Source organism: Lathyrus oleraceus, chromosome 1 (assembly GCF_024323335.1).
Source record: "Lathyrus oleraceus cultivar Zhongwan6 chromosome 1, CAAS_Psat_ZW6_1.0, whole genome shotgun sequence".
Classification (NCBI taxonomy): Eukaryota; Viridiplantae; Streptophyta; class Magnoliopsida; order Fabales; family Fabaceae; genus Lathyrus; species Lathyrus oleraceus.
In genome coordinates, this window is record NC_066579.1 from 101,601,481 (window position 1) to 101,624,667 (window position 23,187).

Here is a 23,187-nt window from a genome sequence, read left to right on the forward strand (position 1 = left end):
TCACGAACCTCCTTTTCAGTCTTCGGTGCAAGCATGTTTTGAATGGCTTGAACCTTGTCAGGATTTACTTCAATTCCCTTTTGGTTTACAAAAAGTCTAAAAGCTTCCCGGATCGAACCCCAAATGTGAATTTGTTAGGATTAAGCCTTAACCTAAACTTCCTCAAACAAGCAAACAGTTTCCCCAGGTTAGTGATATGTTCTTCTTCTGTTTGGGATTTGGCGATCATGTCGTCGACATACACCTCAATCTCTTCATGAATCATGTCGTGAAAGAGAGTCACCATGGCACGTTGATATGTTGCCCCAGCGTTTTTTAATCCAAACGGCATTACTTTGTAACAAAAGGTGCCCCAAAGAGTAATGAATATGGTCTTCTCCATGTCTTCGGGATCCATTTTAATTTGGTTGTATCCAGAGAAACCATCCATAAAGGAAAACACGGAGAACTGAGCTATGTTATCCAACAATACATCAATGTGAGGTAATGGGAAATCGTCTTTGGGACTGGCTCTGTTCAAGTCTCGGTAGTCTACGCACATGCAGACTTTTCCATCTTTCTTCGGTACTGGTACAATGTTAGCAACCCATTGTGGGTACTTAGCGACTTCCAGGAAACCAGCGCCAAACTGCTTTCTCACCTCTTCTCTGATCTTGAGAGCCATATCAGGTCGAGTTCTTCTTAGCTTTTGTTTGACAGTAGGGCATTCTGCTTTAAGGGGAAGCTTGTGAGTTACAATATCAGTATCTAATCCAGGCATGTCTTGGTATGACCAAGAAAACACGTCATCATATTCGTGGAGGAGCTCTATCAGTCTTGTCTTCACTGCATCTTGAAGCGCGACGCCTACCCTTACTTCTCTCTTGTCTTCTTCTGTCCCCAGATTGATGACTTCAACGTCTTCCTGGTGTGGTTGAGTGACTTTCTCTTCTTGTCTGAGTAATCTGGCCAACTCTTCAGGGAGTTCGCAATCTTCCCCCACTTCGTCTTCAGCTTGGTAGATTTGACAATCAAAGTCATATCGGACCTTAGCAGTGTCGTTATCAATGGTCTCTGTGGTGTTTCTGCATGTTATGATTTATGCAATTTATTTAGAAAGTGCGTGCATAAAAATTGATTGCCATTTTTGTAAATAGATAAAAACGAAAGGAAATGAACAAAAATTTGGATGCAAAACGTCATTTCATTAATGATAAAAAACTCTTAAAAAAGATAAAGGAGGCCCTACAACATGCCACTGTGCCTTGGGCAGAGCACAAGGTTTTGTCTAAAATGATAAAATTACTTTTGAAATATTTGGGGAACTTCCACAGCCTTCCAATTTGTCAGTTCTTCATTAGGTGCGGCTTGACGCGTCCAGCTAGACACCCCCTCTTCGCGATCTTCTTCACTGATCATTGCCACCTGCTTGCCAAAGATGTGGCCAGCGCTGGTGAACATTTTCTCTACATAAGGAATCTTCTCTTTGTCAGGTTGGTTACCGGCTTTGTGTGATGATGGGTCATATCCCAGGCCAAACTTGTCTCGTTTCTCTTTCACTTCCACCACTTTTCCCCAGTCTTGTGCATCTTCACTTTCTATAACAACTTTAGCTCCTTGCCACGAGGCCATGGATGGTCCTGATTTCGGGACCTCCAAGGTCTGTTGGGTGGCCATCATGTTTACCACTTCCAAGGATTGGAATGGTGTCTCAGTGATTTCACCATTTACCTCGATATATCGGAAAGATGTCAAGTGACTAACCAAGATATCTTCTTCTTCTCCAACCACAATCATCTTGTCATTTGTAATGAATTTTAGTTTTTGATGCAGAGTGGAGGTGACAGCACCTGCGGAATGAATCTAGGGTCTCCCAAGTAGGCAACTGTAACCAGGATGTATGTCCATGACCTGGAATGTGATATTGAAAATAGTTGGACCTATCTTGGTTGGTAAGTCAACTTCTCCTATTACTGCTCGCCTTGAGCCATCAAATGCCTTTACAATTTGGGTGTTGGTTTTCATACTTATCCCTTCTATTGGTAGCTTTATCAAAGTTTTCTTCGGCATGACATTCAATGAGGAACCTGTGTCTACCTACACCCTTGACAGTATAGTATCTATGCATTTCAAGGAGATATGGAGAGCCTTGTTATGGTTCTTTCCCTTGATCGGTAGTTCGTCATCATTAAAACCCAAGAAATTCCCAGTAGTCACACAAGCTATCACGTCATCAAACTGTTCTATTGTTATGTCCTTGGTGATATGAGTGGCGCTTAATACCTTTAACAGCGAATCCCTGTGTGCTTCTGAGTTGAGCAGTAGAGATAACATGGAAATTTTGGAAGGTGTTTGGTTTAGCTGGTCCACTACCTTATAATCGCTCTTCTTGATTATTCTCAAAAACTCCTCAGCCTCCTCACGAGTGACAACAACTTTAGGAGACAGGTGTATGTCTTGCATTCCTTGATTAGGGATGGGGATCTGGACAACAACTTCTTTCTCTTTAGCTTTTTCATAAGTATCGGCAGCTCTTGGTGCGAACACTCGGCCACTACGCGTCATTCCTGTTGGCCCCATAATTGAAGTGACATTTGGTTCGTTGAGTATCAAAGGTTGATCTTCCCGCCCCTGCTTAGAAGCTCTGGGCTGATATATCCATGGGACTGCCTTCTCATCTTTATATTTGAATGGTGCTGGGAACTCTATCACCAACGGGCTTATGGGTATTTCTACTCTAACCTCATCATAGGGGATGTCCACCACGACTATCTCTTCCTGGCGCTTGCTCTTGACGCGGCAATTTATCTGTAACTCACCTCGATCCAGCATTTGTTGTATAAAATTCCTCAACCCTTCATCGTTCTCTTCAGCAACCAGCTCCTTCGGGATCAGACCACTCTTCAGTAATTGTGCTCCTATCATGGTGATAGGGGTTTGAATCTCTTCAACCTTACGGATCGATTTTCCTTGATCACTCTCCTCAATGGCACTAACAGAAGCATCCTTGTGCATTGGCATATGATTGGTGTTCATGTTCGGGTGTCTTGGAGTGAAAGAAACGGCCTTTGCTTCGATCAAGTCTTGTACCCGATTTTGAAATGCGAAACAATTCTCCAAGGTATGACCAAGTGCTCCCATGTGAAACTCACAATGGGCGTTAGCTTCGTATCCGGGTGGATATGGAAAAACAGTTGGTTTTAACTCCCTTAATGTTAGAAGGCCTTCCTTTTGCAGATATGGGAATATCTGACTATAAGGTACTGGTAAGGGATCAAGTTGCCTTCTTGGAGGTCTTGGCTTGAATTGTCTTGGTGGTGTTGTATTTTGCTGATGATGATGTTGTTGATGTTGTGGCTGATACATTTGTTGTTGTTGCATTGACTGTTGATAGGGTATAGGCACCACGACGGTGACTTGACCATCTGAAGCTTGTTGCTTCTCTTTATAGTTTATGGATATGGCATTTGTTTCACCTTCTCTTTTCTTCGGGAAGCCTCCAGAATACTTCTTCGGTGCGCTAGGTGATGTCACTGATCCTGGAATCTTTCCATCCCTTAATCCCTTCTCTATGCGGTCTCCAATTGTGACTAGATGTGCGAATTCAGATGTTGCACTGCTCACTAATCGATCAAAGAACGAGTCCTTCAAGGTGTCCACAAATATCCCGGTCATTTCCATCTCAGACAATGGTGGCTCTACCTGAGCAGCCAACTCTCTCCACCACTGGACGTATTCTTTGAATGACTCACTCTCCTTCATAGCCATCCCTTGCAATTGCATTCAGTCGGGTGCCATATCTAAGTTATATTTGTACTGACGGAGAAATGCGTCAGCCAAATCCTCCCAGCTTTGAATCCGCCCTTGCTCTAAGCTCATGTACCATCTCAGAGATGCCCCACTCAGACTGTCTTGGAAACAATGTACAAGTAGTTTGTCGTTTTCGGTATGAACAACCATTTTCCTGAAGTACATTACCAGGTGGCTTCTTGGACAAGTCTGTCCTTTGTATTTCTCGAAATCAAGAGTTTTAAATTTAGCCGGGATGACTAAATTCGATACCAAACGCATGTTCATGGCAGAAGCACCGAATATATTGTTTCCTTCTATGGCTTTGATCTTTTTTTCCAGGGCACGGAGGCTATCTACAGCAGGATCTGGAAGTATCTTAGGTTTTGGTTGATCAGGCATATAGAATGCATCGTACTGGTCATCTCCAATTTCGGATCCATGATGAGTAGACGTATCAGAAGGTTCTGCACGATCTCCATCTCCTTTGCCTCCTACCGGTATCTGAACCAGTCTCTTCTTGGTGGGGACATAACCCTCATCTTGGGGGTTCAGACCTGGCGTGCTATCATTCCTTTTTTCCCTAGCTTCTTCCTCCTCAATCCTCTCTCTTTAAGCGATTGTGAGCATTGTCTTCAACAGCTGATCCATCTTCTCCTGGATTGTATTGATGTCTGTCCTCATGGTAACTTGGTTGGCCTCAACTTGCTATAATGTCATCTTGTATTTGCTTCGCGTCTCATATCGGTGTTGATTAGTCAGTGTGGCTGGATAAAGGGTAAAAAGGTTGGGTAAGTTTTTTTGAATTTTTATGAAGTGTGATGCATTATGAAGATGCGAATGTTATGCATATTTTATTTTCAGGGAATCATTCGAGTTTCATTAGTTGTTAGTAATTCGAAGAAACAAGAAATACTCAGAATAGCAATAATGGAGTAATTTTTAAACGGAATTCATTCAAGTACATAACATAGGGGTCCAAAGAAGGTCATAGTTCAAAAGTAACATTTTTTAAAGGAACAAAATACAAGACATAAGCAAATTAAACAGTTGGCTTTCTGGCCTGAAGCTCTTCTAGTTCCTCGTTGAATCTCTTCAGCAACCCTTTACAGAGCAGAATGAAACTGATTATGGCTGGAGGAGTGATATCTTCTTTCAACTCTTCGACTGCGTCTCTCAACTTCCATGGTAATTCTTTAGCCGCCCAGTTACAGAATCCTACTAGCCCATCGAGTTTTACACGGAACTTATCCCTATCTCCTTGTAAGAAGTCTATGGTCTTCTTAAAGGATTCATAATCCTCAATCACATAGTCTCGCTCTTTTAACCATATGGAGCTATCTTGGCGTAATGACTTTAGTTGGTTCTTTCAATAGCTGACAGTCTCCCTTGTATCTCTTACTTCTCGGCACTTCTCTTCCCATACCATGGGTGAAACCCTAGAAGCTTCAGTGGCTATATTCTTGAGTCGGCGCTCCTGATCTACTTCAGCATTTGCATGACGAACATAATTGGTGAGCTCTTTTATCTGAGCCCCAAGTGTATCCCTTATCGTCTTGTTTTCCTTCGTGGCTAGATGCCACCAACGCTCATTGTCTTGACATTCTTTCTGATCTTATCGTAGTTGACCCTTAAGAGTATCCAAACAATGATCAACTTGTTCTAATCCCACCTTGATCTTTTTTCTCTTATGCTCCTCCTTGTTGAACTTTTCCACATGGGCTTGAAGTTGTGCCTCTTTTCTCTCGAGCTCCCACTTCATATTATTTTTCTCATTGACGGTTTGTTGGAGTTTTATCTGCAGGTCTTCATTCTCTTTTTCTAGCTTTGCCATGGTGGTCTTGAGTTCCTCCATTTCTTCAATAGGGACATGGGTGAGCTTAGGTTCAGGAAGAGGTATAGGTGTCAGAATGACAAATAGCATTTTAATCATCTGCACCCTTTCCTTTACCCACTGAAAATATGGTTCTTTTGCAATCCCATTTGCTCTCCCTAAATCAACTTTCCCTTTTCGATTGACATTCTTCCAAGCCTCTTTGATTCGCTGGAATAAGCTAGGATTCTCAACCCCAAAGTCAGGTAACAAGAAAGCTTCCAAAGATTTTGCCTCTGGAGGGCCTTCCATTAGGTAGCCAAGTTGTTTGAGTGATAGAACTGGATTAGTATTCACACATCCTTGAGTTCCAATAAGCGGTAGATTTGGGAAAACTCCACAATCGAATATGATATCCATGTTGATGTATTCTTTGGAGTACCAAGAGAGATCCTCAGATCGGAGTGATCCCAATCTCTGAGGCCAACTAACATCTGTCTGTTCAACCCAAGCACCTGTCTTCGAAAGATGTTCTAGAAACCATTGATATAATAAAGGAGCACAACAAGCAGTCAATCCCTTCTTCTTAGTATACCTATGACTTATGTAATAGTAGACATCGGCTAACAAAGTGGGTACTGGGTTCTTAGTAAGGAAAACACAAATGGCATCCATGTCTACGAAACCATCCATATTTGGGAACAGGACGACGCCATAGATGGCCAATGCAATAGCAGAGTAACAAGCATCCCAACTTTCTGCTTTCAATAGGGTATGAGCTCTTTCCAAGAGAAAACTTAGTGGAAATCCTTTGGTATTCCCTTTGGTCTCTAGGTTAGCTTCTGCTTCCTTTTCATCCATGTGAAGCGCACTAGCAATGACCTCAAGGGGCAAAGATTCATCTATCCCTTCAAATAGTGGCTTGTTCTTCATAGGAATCCTAACAAGACGCTCGAATTCTTCCAAGGTTGGTGCTATCTGGAAGTCTTGGAATGTGAAGCATCTTAAAGGTAGGTCATAGAATTGGGCTAAAGTGATTAAGGCTGTATGGTCCACTTGTTGATTGAGGATGCTGAGCAGATTTCCATAATTCTTCCCAAAGTTGATTCTGTATACCGGGTGCATCTGAGAGACCAAGTCACGTAAGCTCTTTAGATCGGGATCCTTGAACTTGAAAGAGTAAATGTTTCTTTTGCTTTATTCCATGTTTCTTGAATTCCTGCAACTCATGATACTCAAATTCCTTGGAAATCAAATAATATGAATGTTATGCTATGAATGATGTTATGTGTGCCACATATAGGTTAATATACAGGTTGTGAGAGCGGGTATCCTTGGTTACTAAACAAAGCCCTTTTTAGGAGAATGCTAAAGTTAAGAGGTCCCCAAAGTCATCAATCACTATTTAGGAAAGTTATTGTCATGACGAAAACTCATCTGCAAATAACATCCCCAAACAGGGTCTCGTTTGAGTGAGGCCTTCGTATGGTCCCAAAGAGGAAAACTCCTAGTGGGCCCATACTACACAACTCTCGAGTCCAAGGTTCTAATAAGGTTCTCAGAGTCATAGATCGAGGTTGGGAATACCACTGTAAGGTAGTAATACGCCCAAGGGATCTCATCTGATTGGGGCTTTCGTATTAACCCAATAAGTCTGGGACTTTTCAGGTAGATACTACATAACCACCGGATACAATGGGTTAAAAGGTCCATAGAGTCATTGATCCAACTTGAGAATACTATTGTCGTGACGAAGACTAGTAATATCTCAAGAGAATCTCCTCTAGGCGGGGTCTTCGTTTCTTCCCAACAAGGAGAACTCCTTGTGGGTGCCCACTATGCAACCACCAACTTAATCTTATGGTTTTTCTCAGACTCGGGTGGAGAGCCTATCTCACAAAGTATCACCAACCAGAGAATCCCAAATAAGACATAGTCAATAAATCACAATATAATAATTATCACAGAATAATAATAGCATAATAAAAAATAACAGATAAACAAACAAGATTAACACACAATATAGAAACTGAACTAGATTAGGCTTCACTCTCTTTTGCTTGGAGCTAGTCCCCAGCAGAGTCGCCATCTGTCGCATCTCGAAAAATACGATTCCTCACGATGGTTGCAGAAAAAATTACGTTCGAACAGAGTCGCCACCGAACTTTATTTATTCCAATGAAGGAATAGGAAAATATCGATAAAACCTTTAAAAAAAGGAATAATGGTCGTCACAACCATATTCGGGTTCGGGAGTGGACTACGTAAGGGGAAGGTGTTAGCACCCCTTACGTCCGTTGTACTCAACGGGAACCTTTTAGTTCTAATTTGCATTTCGTGTGTTAATTTATGTTTGTTTGTTATCTTTGGGTTATAAAATATTGAAAATAGAAATGGAAGAGAACCTCAGAAAGGAGAAAGGGGAGGTTTTTTATTAGTGTGCTCGCGAAGATACAACAATCTCCTGCCTACGTATCCTTATAGTGCAATAAGGAAATCAGAGCATTCGTAGTTCGGGGAACTACGGTTGGTTGGTGTTTTTTAATGAACAACTGTTTAGATCGCGTTCTAAAGGCTAAACGTTGGCTTGTCTACTCTCGGCGGAGGCTTAAGCATTGGTTTATTATGCGCATTAGAAAGGATTAAATAGTTTTATTTTTGAAAAGAGTTTAGGTCACATGGAGGTGACAAGTTGGATTAATATGTTGGATGATTGGTTGAGATGTTTTTTTGGTTAGATGACGATCACTCGGATAGTCGAGTAAGACAACTCATATCCTAACAGTCGGGAAAGGGAGTAGAAGACTCTAGACCACTTTATTTTTCATCCTTAATTATAGAAAGGATTTGATAATAGTTAAGGTACTTTGAACGGATGACGAATACTCGGATAATCAAGTAAGACAACTCGTATCCTAACAATCGGGACAAGGAATAGAAGACTCTAGATCGCTTTCTATTTCATCTGAATATTTATGAAAATAAGGTTGTATATGGTTGGCGTATTTTAGAATGAACGACAAGTACTTGAATGGCTGAGTAAGACAACTCATATCCAAGCATTTGAGAAGAGGAATTGAAAGCTCAAAACCATCTCCCTTTTCGTATAGTTTGTCAAAAAAATGATTTGATTAAGTTGTGTGTTTGCGGCAAAATGACAATTGTTCGACTGACCGAGTAAGAAAACTCGTATTCGACCAATTGAGGAGTGAAGTTGAAAACTCAAAGTCAACTCCCTTTTCATTTAGCTTACTGTGAAAATATTTGATTTAATCGGGGTTTGGAGATTTGTAGAGGAACAATAACTATTTGACTAAACAAGTAAGAGAACTTGTACTCAAATAGTTGAAGAGAAAAATTGAAGACTCAAAGTCATCTCCCTTTTTATTCCTTAATGTAAAAGAATTTGATTTATTTTACGCTTATGTGGATTAGAAATGACAGTTGCTCGATTAATTGAGTATAAGAGTTCGTGTTTAAATAATCGAGGAAAGGAGTTGAAAACTCAAAACCATTACCTCTTTTATTCTTAAGTGAAATAGTATTTGATTGTGATTAGGTATTTTTAAGTCTTGATAAGGAATACTCGATGTTGGATCGAGGTTTTAAAATTTGTACTTTTTCGTGAATAAATTGAATTTTTTTTATTGAATAGCTCATCTAATCGATTAATAAAAACCGAATAGGCCTAATTGTAAGAAGGCCCAAGAGTAAGCCATATGAGGTTGATGGCGATACTTTTACAAGTAATCGACTTACGAAGGTGTTTTGAAAATGGACTCGACTTTAAATCGAGAAGTATGTGATGTATTTTGGAATTGGCTCGAATGATTTTAAATCGGTGAAAGCGACATAATTTTGTCACAATTATAACATGTTATTTTATATGCACTCATGGTTCGGTATAAATAAATAAATAAATAACAATCATGCACATACACTCTACAAAATAAACAATTATCTAAATTATAAATGACATTAGTAATAATATAATTAATTAATTAAATATTTAATAGATTATTTTAATTAAATAATAAATAATTAAAAAAATAATGAATATAACCAAATAATTGCATATTTATTAAATATTAATAATAATAATAACATTATAATTGTATATTTACTATTAAAAATTAATAATAATAATATAATTACATATTTACTATTAAAAATTAATAATAATAATAATAATATAATTATAATTTTGAAATAAAGTAAGTAAACTAAAGCATTGTTTTATTTTTATTTAATAGCCACAAAAGTCTATTGTATTTTTTATATGTATAAAAATAAAACAAAATAAGTGAAATAAATTAAAAATGAAAGCAGATGGCCCAAGTGAGGGAAAAGCCCAACTCATGGTGCGGCTGGAAATAGAATAGGGGGTTTGAATAGGGAAAAGGGCTTTAGGCCCAACCAGAGTTGGCCCAAACGAAAATGCCAAAAACCCTAAATGGCTTGGTCAACCAAAGACTTTCTAGGAAAATCTGGGCCCCACGATGGGAATACTCTGACTTGGTCAACAAATCAAGGAGAGGTGCATGAGGGTACACCACTATGTGGTGGGGGGATCCACACAGGATCCCCTGGTTGACCAACCATATGGCGCCGCCAGAAGGGGCCATGTGGCGCCCCAAACAAATAATAATAATAAATAAAAACGAAAAAAATAGAGGAAGAGAAGTCATTCCCTCACTCCACTCTCTCTCTTCGCTCTCTCTCTACTTCAAGTTGCTCTGCAACTTCACCTTCCGTCTCCCTCTCATGGCCAACCTTAACCAAAGAAGACGGTGGCGGCCGGCCAACCGCGGTGGCGGTGCCGTCTACTCCGGCGAACATCCACCTCAAATCTAAAAGAACCAAACACAAACCCCACTTATTTTTCACCCCTCTACCCAAATCTAAACTTGTTTTTTCCAAAATCTTCCTCAATGACCGGATTGGAACCTAAAGAAGAGAAAAAAAATACCTAAACCCTAATTCGTCTCCCTCTCTCGCGCAACTACCAAACCCTAAATCATCCCCCAATAAAACAAAACCTAAACACTAACTGCCAGTTATTGAAAACTCAAACCTTAAATCCAAAATTTGATCCTCCATGGTTATGCTTTGAAGAAAAAATGTAAAGGTTTGAACGAAAAAGAATGTTTACTTGGTGGAGTCCAAATGCCGGCGACGCTCCTTCCCCTGTCGAGATGAGTTTCGCTCCATCTGTTCTTCCTTCTTCTTCTTTTGATTTTTGTCACTTGGTTGTTGTTGTTGTTGCTTCGTTTTGCTGTTTAGGGTTTTAGATTTTTATGGATTGTTATTGATTGTGGCTATACTGTTATTTTGAATCTTCTTGTTGTTTTAGATTAACGGAAGAAAAAATATTTGATAACTTCTTCTGGATTTTCAAAACATTCTCCTTGGTTTGGTTTGAGTTAGAAAAAAAACTTTGATTGTTCTGTTGGATTTTTTAAGAACCGTCCTCTTTTTGTTAATTGATTTCTGTTTATATATGTGAATTCTGCTTTTGAGATTGCTTGTTGAACCCTGTTTCCAGATTTTGTAGGACAATCACCTTATGGATTTAAGGTTGTTTTTGGATTGAATATTGGGATGTATTTTGAGCGCCCCTTTGGTTCATTGTACAACCAAATAATCTGTTTAATTTGTGCTTTATTTTCCAGTTTGTTTTAAGTGCTTATTTGATAAGCTGTTTTGAATTTTGAATTTGGTTTTGCATTTGCAGGTGAAGTGATGTTGAATTGATTGAAAATGGGCGCTGACTTTTGGAGTTGGGGGCACTACACGAAGGGGCCATTGGCTTTGGAGAAAGTCTCTGAAGACTACTTCAAACCATTAGACTCCATTCAATTATTTTCAGAATTTTAGATTATTTTTGTAGCCTGTAAATTAATCAAATGCTCCTTTGGATTTTTGTGTAAATTTGGATTATTTGGAGTTGTTTTTAATATGTAAATTTAATTTGAAACTTCCCTTTTCTTTGGAGAACTATGTAACTACTTTTTTTTATTATCAGCAAGATTTTTTTTATAATTTTAATTTAAGCTCTATTAGAGTAACTTGTAACATTTGGACTTAATTGAAATATGATTTGGAATATCACTTGGAACATTATTTGGAACGTGATTTGTGCAATTAGTCTTTTTTTTTTAAATTCTAAACCTTGCCTTAACAATCTAATAGTATTAATCAAAATAAAATTTACTATAATTCAAATTGAAAATGGATTGGGCTCAACAATGCAATTTAATGGACTTTTAATTTGATTGATTTTAACACATTAATATTATCAAAAAATAAAATGTGCCAAAAAGGCCTAAGATAAAACATGTCATAAAAATGTTGCACTTTCAAACTTTGATCCTAAAAACCAATTAAATACTCGTGCATGTGACATCTTAATCTTAAACCAACATAGTCACTTAGAAAAGATGCAAGTTTAGCTTAAGGATTTTTTATGAATGGTTTAGAGATTTGGCATATGTATTTGAGACGTGCAAATGGGTTTAATGATGAGTGATCATAAAAATATCCATGGCTCTTAATACCTTACCAATAATCAAATGGATTTTGAATTAGTAATGTAAAAAGATTCAAACCACATTTTAAATTATGGACCCGTTTATGCAAATGGGCCTTTGAAAAAAAGAGATCTCACGGGTAAACCAAAATGGGCTTTGTTAGCCAAAAATGCACATACCATCCTATGCTTCAGTAAGACAAACGCAACCTATATTTTCTTAAGGAATCTTTAACAGATGAAAGTGTCATTGAAGACTTGATGTCACCAAAGGGCTGAGAAACCTTAAGATGAAGCTTATGTCTTAAGATAAGATATATGTCTTATAGCATTGGATAGTGAATGCTGGTTGAAGATTTTTTCCTTACCCGGACAAAATTGGGGTATGACACTCTTCCCGCAGCAAATTCAGTAGTGAGCATTGCATATGTCGTTAAGGTGACCCGTAGCGGCCGTGTATTTGGCCCAGTATCTCCAAAGGTTGTGGAGGATATGGTGGTTGGTAAGAAGGCGGATGTTCCTTCAGTTGATCCTGTTAACGCTTCCACTTCTCAGTCTGGTGAATCCAGCAGGTTAAAGGTTAAAGATGGTGGTGATAAAGTGCTTCGATTAATTAAGAAGAGTGAGTTCAATGTTGTGGAGCAAATTTTCTAAACACCATCCAAGATATTTGTCTTATCTTTGTTGATGAACTTTGAGGCGCATAGAGAGGCTTTGCAGAAAGTGTTGGAGCAAGTCTATGTAGAGCATGATGTCACAGTTGATCAGTTTGATCATATTGTCGCCAATATCACTTCATGCAATAATTTGAGTTTTTGTGATGAAGAGCTTCCCGAGGAAGGCAAAAATCACAACTTGGCACTCCATATATCCATGAATTACAAAGAGGATGCTTTGTCAAATGTTTGGTAGACATTTGTTCGTCATTGAATGTGCTACCCAAATCTACTCTTGCAAGGTTGTCTTATCAGGGTGCACCTATGAGGTACAATAGTGTGGTTGTCAAAGTGTTCGACGGTTCTTGTAAAACTGTCATTGGAGAGGTGGACCTTCCAGTCAAGATTGGTCTGAGTGAATTTCATATTACTTTCCAAGTAATGGACATTCATCCGGCCTACAGCTGTTTACTGGGAAGGTTGTGGATTCATGAAGCTGGTGTTGTCACGTCGATAATCATTGAAGATGAGCAACAAGTTTTCCATGGTGGAGGCTTCATTCACAAAGATGAGCAACACTCAGCTACAATCATTGAAGACGAAGATGAAAGAGGCAACGCCAACTTTGTGACACATGGACAGACTTTCAACAATTGGGTTGATGTTGACATTCCTATTGTAGTCTATCATTCAAAGTAATTTGTTTTATTGTTAAAGAAAAATCCTTCTCCTATTCCTAAGTGAGAAGTGAAACATTGTTGGGCACTTTCAACTTTATCATTAATAAAATACAATTTTATTCATCCACATCTATGATGTTTTTACTTTTTGCTTTTTCTGAAAATGGTAATCATAAAAAAACATGAATAAATAATAAATTTTCCCTATATCTGCATAATGTTTGATTGCACTTCATATTTCTAAAATCAAAATATCAAATCATTATGTAAGTTGCTTCTCAAAACCATTTAAAATAATGACCCTACTCCCTCTCCGAACTTTGATTTCCCTGTTTTCGAAGTTGAGGAAGAGAATGATGATGAAGACGTTCCTGATGAGTTATCATGTTTGCTTGAGCATGAGGAAAGAACCGTTCAGCCGTTTGAATAGCAGATTGAGTTGGTCAACTTGGGTTCTGAAGATGATATCAAGGAAGTCAAGATTAGGTCACAACTTTGTCTAGAGGCTAAAAAGGGGTTGGTTGATCTTCTCAGAGAATACTCTGATGTGTTTGCTTGGTCTTATCAAGATATGCCAGGTCTTGATAGTGATATTGTGGAGCATAGATTTCCGCTGAAGCCTGAATGCCCGCCAGTCAAGCAGAAGTTGAGAAGAACTCGTCCTGATATGGCATTGATGATCAAGGAGGAAGTGCAGATGCAGATTGATGCAGGTTTCCTTGTTACCTCCGAATATCTGCAGTGGGTGGTCAATATTGTGCCCCTTCCAAAGAAGGATGGAAAAGTTAGTATCTGAGTTGATTATAGAGATTTGAATAAATCTAGTCCGAAAGATGATTTTCCTCTGCCACACATTGATATGTTGGTAGACAATACAACTAAATTCAAAGTCTTTTCTTTTATGGATAGATTTCCCAGTTATAATCAGATTAAGATGGCACCCAAAGATATGGGGAAGACCACATTCATTATGCCTTGGGGAACATTCTGTTATCGAGTGATGCCTTTCGGTTTGAATAATGTTGGTGCAACATACCAGAGGGAACACCAAATGTACACTTATTGGGATTCAAGCAAATTTTATATTTCCTTAAAGTGTACATTTGGTGTTCGCTCTGGTAAGTTGTTAGGCTTTATTGTCAGTGAGAAGGGTATTGAAGTTGATCATGCCAAGGTCAAAGCAATACAAGAGATGCCTTCGCCCAAAACTGAGAAGCAAGTTAGAGGTTTTCTCGGTCGCTTGAACTATATCTCAAGATTTATATCGCATATGATTGTCACATGTGCGCCTATATTCAAGCTCCTTCGGAAAGATCAATCTTGTGATTGGACCAAGGATTTCCAGAAAGCTTTTGATAGTATCAAAGAATATCTATTTTAGCCCCCGATTCTATCTCCGCCTGTTGAAGGAAGACCTTTGATTATGTATTTGACTGTGCTTGAAGAAAGTATGCGTTGTGTTCTTGGTCAGCAAGATGAATATGGTAAGAAAGAATATGCTATTTACTACCTTAGTAAAAAGTTCACTGATTGTGAGTCTCGATATTCTATGCTTGAGAAGACATGTTGTGCTTTGACTTGGGATGCTAAGTGTCTGCGCCAATATATGTTAAATCATACTACTTGGTTAATATACAAGATGGATCCAATCAAGTACTTATTTGAAAATCCTGCTTTAACTGGGAGGATTGGCCGTTAGCATATGTTGTTATCTGAGTATGATATTGAATAACGAGCTCAAAAAGCTATTAAAGGTAGTGTTTTGGCTGACCATTTGGCTCACCAACCCATTGAAGATTATCAGTCAGTGCAATATGATTTCCCTGATGAACCATTGCTTGAAGAAGGACCAGAGACTGGTTCCCGTTGGGGCGTGGTATTTGATGGAGTTGTTAATTCATATAGTAATGGCATTAGGGCAATGATTATTACTCATCAAGGCACTCATTTTTCATTTACAGCTAGATTGACCTTCAAATGTACAAATAACATGGATGAGTATGAAGCTTTCATTATGGGGCTCAAAGAGGCCATTGATCTCAAAATCAAATATCTTGACCTTTATGGAGATTCAGCTTTGGTGGTTAACCAGATCAAAGGTGAATATGAGACGAATCAACCCGGTTTGGTACCTTATAGAGATTATGCAAGGAGGATATCAACTTTCTTTACAAAGGTTGAGTTTCATCATATTCCTCGAGATGAAAATTGGATGGCAGATGCTCTTGCAACGTTGGCTTCCATGATCGTGGTGAAGTATTGGAATGAAGTTCCCAATCTGACTGTGATGTGTCTTGATAGGCCAGATCATGTGTTTGCTATTGAAGAAATCAAGGATGATAAGGCATGGTATTATGATATCAAATGTTTCCTCTAAAGTCAGATTTACCCACCTGGGGCATCTTTGAAAGATAAGAAGACTTTGAGAAGATTAGATGGCAAATTCTACATGAATGGTGATGTGCTTTACAAGAGAAATTTCGATATGGTTTTGCTCAGATGCGTGGATAGACTCGAAGCAAACTTATTGATGACAGAAGTCCATGAAGGTTCCTTTGGTACTCATTCCAATGGACATGATATGGAAAAGAAGATGTTGAGAGTAGGTTACTATTGGCTGACAATGGAATCTGACTGTTGCAAGTATGTGAAGAAATGCCACAAGTGTCAAATTTATGCGGATAAGATTCATGTTCCTCCGACACTTTTGAATGTCATTTCCTCTCCATGGCCCTTCTCAATGTGGGGAATTGATATGATTGGCATGATTGAGCCCAAAGCTTCGAACGGACATCGTTTCATTCTAGTGGCTATGGACTACTTCATGAAGTGGGTAGAAGCGGCATCGTATGCAAATGTGACCAAGCAAGTTGTTGTAAGGTTTATCAAGAATCAGATTATATACCGATATGGTTTGCCAAGCAAGATCATTACTGATAATGGATCGAACTTGAATAACAATATGGTGGAAGCTCTTCGCAAAGACTTCAAAATAGCACATCATAATTCTTATCCCTACAAACCCAAGATGAATGGGGATGTTGAAGCTGCAAATAAGAATATTAAGAAGATTATCCAGAAGATGGTTGTGACGTACAAAGATTGGCATGTGATGCTCTCATTTGCTTTGCATGGGTGTCGTACATATGTCTGCACTTCAAAAGGGGCAACCCCTTTCTCTCTTGTTTATGGCATGGAAGTTGTGCTCCCCGTAGAGGTTGAGATCCCGTCAATGCGTGTATTGATGGAAGCCAAGTTGACTGAAGCTGAATGGTGTCAAACCAGGTTTAATCAGTTGAATTTGATTTAAGAGAAGAGATTGGCTGCCATGTGTCATGGTCAGTTATATCAGCAGAGAATGAAGAAAGCTTTTGATAAGAAGGTCAAGCCTCGTGTGTTCCGAGAAGGTGACCTCGTGCTCAAGAATATTTTGTCTTTCAAACCTGATGCTAGGGGAAAATGGACTCCTAATTATGAAGGCCCATATGTTGTTAAGAGAGACTTCTCAGGCGGTGCATTGATTCTTACAACTATGGATGGTGAAGAGTTCACTCGTCCTGTGAACGCCGATGCAGTCAAGAAATACCTCGCCTAAAAAAGAAAAGAACAACTCGCTAAGTTGAAAACCCGAAAGGGCGGTTTAGGCAAAAATGAGCGTCTCGGTGGATTGAAAACCTGAAAGGGAGATCTAGGCTAAAGTTAGAGACATAAAACATAAAATTATCCTGGTAGATTGTGCACCCCACCTTGGGGCAATCTAGGCAAAAATTAGGGATTATGGCAAGTAACTACATCCGGCTAGACCTGATCTTTGAAGCAGTTTTGAACAATCATTTGGTTTTGATTCATCATTCTCAACCAAAGACAAAAGCATAGTGGATCTCAGAGTTGGTAGGAAGAGTAGTGGTCATTGTATTCAATGTAGCCATTTTCCGTGTAAATTAACATTTTCAAACTTCGTAAAGATCCACGGAGTCCTGCCATTTGCAGACTGCCGTTCTATTAAATAAAGTTGAGCATTTATCCAATTATTTGAAACTCTTATTTTGTTTCTGTTTAATAAAATTGTATTTTTATGATGATACTTTTGAAATGAATAAATCAATGAATAAACATTTTTCTAAAATAATAAGGCATTTACTTTAAGAACTTTGAATTCGAAAAGGGAATGTTAACATCAATCTAAGAATAATAAGTCTTGATGTGTGAAACATTGTTGTCTTCCCCGAGCATTTTGATTGACATTTTATTTCCCCAAAAGTTCATCGTTCATTCCCATCATGGTTGATGAGTTGCTCCCCAAGCAGCTTATCATTTGTCCACGGTGGAGCTGGTGTGTTGTTCTCTTTGAAGTTCATCCTTCCCCAGTCGAGGCTTTCTTGAGTTCTCATTCTCAAATTTGCATTATTTTGATTGAACCCCGGATATCTAGTGAAACCTTTATGTGGTTTCCAGATCTTCGACACCTTATTTGGTTGTTGCATAGTTGTGGCAGTGTTTCCCTTTTGCGAGTTCCTGCAAGTCTGGATGATATATTTTGTTACCTTGTGAGTTCCTCCTCATTTCTTCTGGAGTGCTTAGTCTTCAGCAGTTTTTGGTCGGACGCATGTTCCTCATGCCTTTCTCCCAACCAGAGTTGAGCATTTGATTTTGGATTGTTATATCCCCGGACTTCCTTGAGCATTTGGTTATGCCATCCCTAGGGAGTTATATATTTGAAGTTAGGATTTATACGTTGATGATTTATTTTCATCCCTAGCAGGTTCTCCAGTTGGTGTTCCCATCTTGTTGAGATTAGTCGAGTGTCTAGTTGTGATGATTTGGATCTTCATGTTTGTATTCTTTGTGCTTGTTTGTCAGCATAATCATATACATACTCATGCATGTGCATGCATAAATATAGCATCAGATATTTCATTGCGCACTTTACGTATTTTGACCAATTTTTCTGATCTCCTGCTTTGGTAATTTCGTCTCCCTATGCAGATTTGGTGTGTCTGTCCTCCTTTAATGTAGAGTGTCAACCCCTTAAGCAGAAAGAGTTTATCCTTTCTCCTTCCCCACTGAGTTATTTCCTCATGGATGATTATTATTTCTGTTTCCTCCCCATTTCATTATCTGGATGGAACCACTCCTCTTGAGTTATGTCCTCATTGGGTTGAGTCTTGTTTGACCGTTTCTTTCTGGTTCTTACCTAGATAGATCTTTTGGTCTCCCAAGATTTTATTACCCAGTAACTGGTAATATTCTTCTTGATGTTGAGTACTTCACCTGTATTAATTTACCCACTAACTGGTAAAAGGTAATTTACTTATTTGTTTTCTCCAGCGAATTCGTTTTTCGTTTCCCCAACGAGTTTATCCTTGATATGTTCACTTTAACCGGTGACAGATACTCTCTCTTCGGTCTTCTACCCAGTAACTGGTAGTTGTAAATCCTATTCTTTTGGCAGTCTATCCTTGATATGTTTACCCTAACGGGTAACGGATATTCTTCCTCATTCCTCAGGTGGTATATCCTTGATATGTTTACCGTAACTCGGTAACGAATATTCTTCCTTCTTTTCTAACAAGTCTATCCTTGATATGTTCATCTTAACCGGTGATGGATATTCTTCCTGTTTGGTATTCTACCCAGTTTTCGATATATATAAATCCTATGTTTTTGTGGTTGATCACCTTTGTTAAGCTACATCAATCGGTAGTTGGTGATTTACCCCGACAGTTTATCCTTGATATGTTCACCTTAACCGGTGACAGATATTCTTCCTTTTGAGTCTATCCTTGATATGTTCATCTTAACCGGTGACAAATATTCTCTTTTTGATCTTCTACCCAGTAACCGATAGCTGTAAATCCCATTTTTCACCGGTAGTCTATCCATGATATGTTCATCTTAATCGGTGACAAATATTCTTCCTTTTGAGCTTATCCTTGATATGTTCACTTTAATCAGTGACAAATATTCTCTCTTTGGTCTTCTACCTAATTTCAGGTAGTTGTAAATCCTATTTTGCTTCATTTTCCCCAATAGGTTATTCTTACCTAGTAACCGGTAATGAATATTCCTCGTTTTTCCTCAGTGAGTCATCCTTGATATGTTTACTTTAACCGATAATGGATGTCCCTCTGCCTGAGTCTATTATTTTCCTACCCAATAACAGGTGGTAGATAATATATCTCTTTTACTCCTGTGTTGAAGATTTTTCTTCCCCAGTTGAGTCCGGATTCATATTTCTTTGTGAAGTCGAATTTCCTTTAGTTTGTTTGAGTATCTCAGCTTCATTCTGATTTACTCTCTTCCCCCAGCGAATGTCTTTTGCTGTGTTGGTGTTATCCCGATACAAGCAGATTTTCCCCTAGTCCGAGTCTTTCCATTAATTTATTTTCATGGAAATCCCCTTGTGTCTCCAGTAGTTTTTAAGTCGTAGCATGGCCTACGCATAACTTATTATCTTCAAAGTCTCTATCTCCCCAGTGAGTTTTTCCTTATGGAATTCTTTGTGCTCCTGTGGACTTTCAGTCTCTCACGGATTCTTTCCCTTTGTGGAAATATATCCCCACAAAGATTATTTTTGCATTCATATCATATGCATCATGAGGTCTCTTAGAGACCAAAATTTATTTCTCGATGTTGTTATTTAAGCATATTCTACCGAGTTGATGCGAAGATTTTAACCTTCACATCCTCGAATAGAATGACCTTAAATAGGGACAACTGTAAGATCCTAATTTTGATCCTAAGATCCCTCATGCCATCTCATGATTTGCTTTGACATTGGGATCACACCTTGGTATCCTCCTCACTCATCATTCACCGGGTTTGCATTGGGAGAGATCACCAAGCATTTGTGATTATATCATACCTTATTTTTCTATGTTTACTAACCAAAATACCAAAAATATGTCTAGTGTAGTTTTATTTCTTTTGTAGGTAGTGTGTGCATCCACTTGTGCCTCATCAAGCTCACATCTAGGGTTTGAGACCCTTAGTGCAAGGGATCAAGCAAGGAAAGGTCTACATTTATTCAAAGCACCATGTATGGATCCCCATGTTCTTTATTTGTCACTTTGATCAAGAATTCATCAAGAGTTTGAAGCTTGTTTGTCATGGAAGCCCTAATTCATCTAGGTATCTTATGTGCCTTCCTCGGCAAGTTTCTTCAACATTGGGTCAAAGATATCAAGGGATACTCAATTTTACTTCATCATAAGCTTATATGATCCTCCATGATCCCCAAAGAGCAAAATAACTTCAAGTTTGCAAGTTGGTTCAAGGAGGTTGACCAGGAAAGTCAACTGGTCAAATCTAGAGTTCCCCAGGACCTATCTCCTACAATTTTTGTTATATGAAAATGATTCCAAGATAAAATTTAATCTTTATGACATTCCAAACAACTTTCATGTTGGCATCAAGAGCTAATTTTTCTTGGAAAGTCATTTTTTATGGTGAAAGATTATAGGTCATTTTGTTTGTGCCCTAGATAGAAGGTCAACTTCCAAGAACCATAACTTTCTCCATTTTTATAATATAAATATCATCCAAGTTTCATGATCAATTTCAATATGTCTTATCTAACTTTTCTTCTTTTAGAAAGGTCAAATTTCACATGTAAGGGCATGTACCAAGAGGAAACATTATAGATCCATTTGGGCCACCACCATTGAACAAGCAATTTTCCTCAATTTCTAAAATCCATAACTCTATCATGCTAGCTCCAAATGGTGTCAAATTTGTTACCAAATTTAATAGAATTGAAAGAGATACAACTTTGAAGAAGGAACTGAAGTCATTTGAAGCTCATAGCAAAAGTTATTCAAGGTGGAAAAAGGGGTCATTTGACTTTGAACTTAGAAAATTTTTCAAGTATGTTTGATTCCCCCGACTTCAACACCAAAATTCATCATGATCCAAGCTTCAAATGGAAAATTTCCAACAACAAAGTTGTTCCCCTTGATGGTAGCTTTCCAAAAGTCCAAGATCATTGCATTTGGATAAGTATTTAGGGACTTGCGCATGGTTACTTTGCATGTCCCAATTTTGAAACATTTGAGCTCATTTTTTACACACCTTTGCACGCTTCCATGTTATGACTTCAGCATCAATTGTACACGAATTGGAAGTGGATTTCATCATTGTTTGGGCCTAATTACATTCCCATGCACCCATGCACACAACATTGCTATTTTTGGCCAAATTTTGAATTGATGTGGAAATGAATTCATGAGCTTATATATACATGTCCATTGCCTCATCATTAGAGGATCCTTGCCCAAGCTCTTCCCTGTAATTCCCCTAACCTCCATTGAAAGAATAACCTTGAATATTTCTTTAAAATCAAGTTTTAGTTCAAATTTTGTATGAGAGCTAAAACTCTAAGGGTTCACATCCAATTTCATCTGAATCATCTCCTACAAGCAAGTAGAAGCAAGGCCAAGTGGATTGGAATCGAGATCGAGCTTCATCACTGTAAACCGAATGTGGAATTTATCAAACTTTCCTTCTTTGATTCTATCTCATTTCTCCACCTTTTTGATTGATTTTTGGTTGGCTGAAGTCCTACCAATGTAGGCAACAATATTGAGTTGCTTTGAGGTTGAATCGAAGCAACTTAGTTATGGAACCTCCACTACGCCAAAAACTGGAATAGACAGCGCACCTTAGAGGGCGCTTTATTACAAAAGCGCACTCTAAAGTGAAGCGAAAAAATAAGGAGCGAAAAACTAGAATAGACAGCGCACTTTAGAGGGCGCTTTTGTAATAAAGCGCCCTCTAAGGTGAAGCGAAAAAGTAAGGAGGAGATAGAGGGACAACAATACAGGGCGCTTTTTAGAAAACGCCCTCTAAGGTTACCCTTAGAGGGCGCTTTTAAAAAAGCGCTCTATAAGTCCATGTGCATTTCCAGTTTATAAAGCGCTTTTGGAAAGCCTTAGAGAGCGCTTTCATAAGCGCCCTCTTAGGCCCCCTTTAGAGGGCGCTTTTTTTCCACAAGCGCCCTCTAAGGTCCCCTTTAGTAAACATTAAAATTATAACATACTGCGCGTTTTGTTATTTCACTCTCTGTTATTTTCGTTCTTTTTCACGTTAGGGTTCTCACTGCTACGATTTTCGCTACTTCTAAGGCGTTCTCCTTCCACCTCTGTTAGATCTATGACGTTTCCTCCTTCTATTAATTCGTTGTTAGCTGTTCGATTTTGACACCATAGGTATTTTTCTAATCTTCATATTACTTGGTTTCTCTTCTGACGTTCGCTATTGTTCATTTTTGGTTTCATTTTTCTTGGTTCATACATTTATTGAGTATTCTCAACAATAATTATTGTGTTGCAATGCTAGCAATGGAGACTAGGCATTATGGGTTAAATTTCACCAACTGTTCCATTTGTTTCTCGATGTAGAAAAAGGAGGCAACAATATCTAAAACACCTTCTACCAATCAAAGGTACACTATGCAGCTTATGAGTGTATTTATTCTAGCATACATAGCGTAGCTAGTAACTTAAGAAGTTTAGGTATGGATGTTATTTGATAGAGTAAATTAGAGTCGACTATTCTTCTGTTAGCTTTCAGTTAGACCATTATACAATTCTACATATATATTTTCTAGTCAATGTTTATCTTTTGTAAAAACTATATGATGATATATAACTATGCTACAAATTAGTGCATACCACTAATGCTTAATGCATGGTTCATACATTCTCATGCTATTGAAGTCAGAGATATCTAAAAATGTTGAGA

General features: G+C 38.4%; 2 protein-coding genes across 2 annotated transcripts; both read right to left on the reverse strand.

Moving 5' to 3' along the window:
- Positions 1-1,281: 1,281 nt before the first annotated feature.
- LOC127093898 (uncharacterized) lies at positions 1,282-3,660 on the reverse strand. The gene is made up of 3 exons (XM_051032795.1): positions 3,344-3,660; positions 2,263-3,232; positions 1,282-1,710 (listed from the first exon to the last, which is right to left on the reverse strand). The coding sequence occupies exons 1-3, from the start codon at positions 3,658-3,660 to the stop codon at positions 1,282-1,284; spliced, it is 1,716 nt and encodes a 571-aa protein (XP_050888752.1).
- A 1,150-nt stretch (positions 3,661-4,810) lies between these two features.
- Positions 4,811-6,706, reverse strand: LOC127093905 (uncharacterized). The gene is made up of 2 exons (XM_051032803.1): positions 5,720-6,706; positions 4,811-5,050 (listed from the first exon to the last, which is right to left on the reverse strand). Exons 1-2 carry the CDS (start codon positions 6,704-6,706, stop codon positions 4,811-4,813), a joined length of 1,227 nt encoding a protein of 408 aa, XP_050888760.1.
- Positions 6,707-23,187: the final 16,481 nt, after the last annotated feature.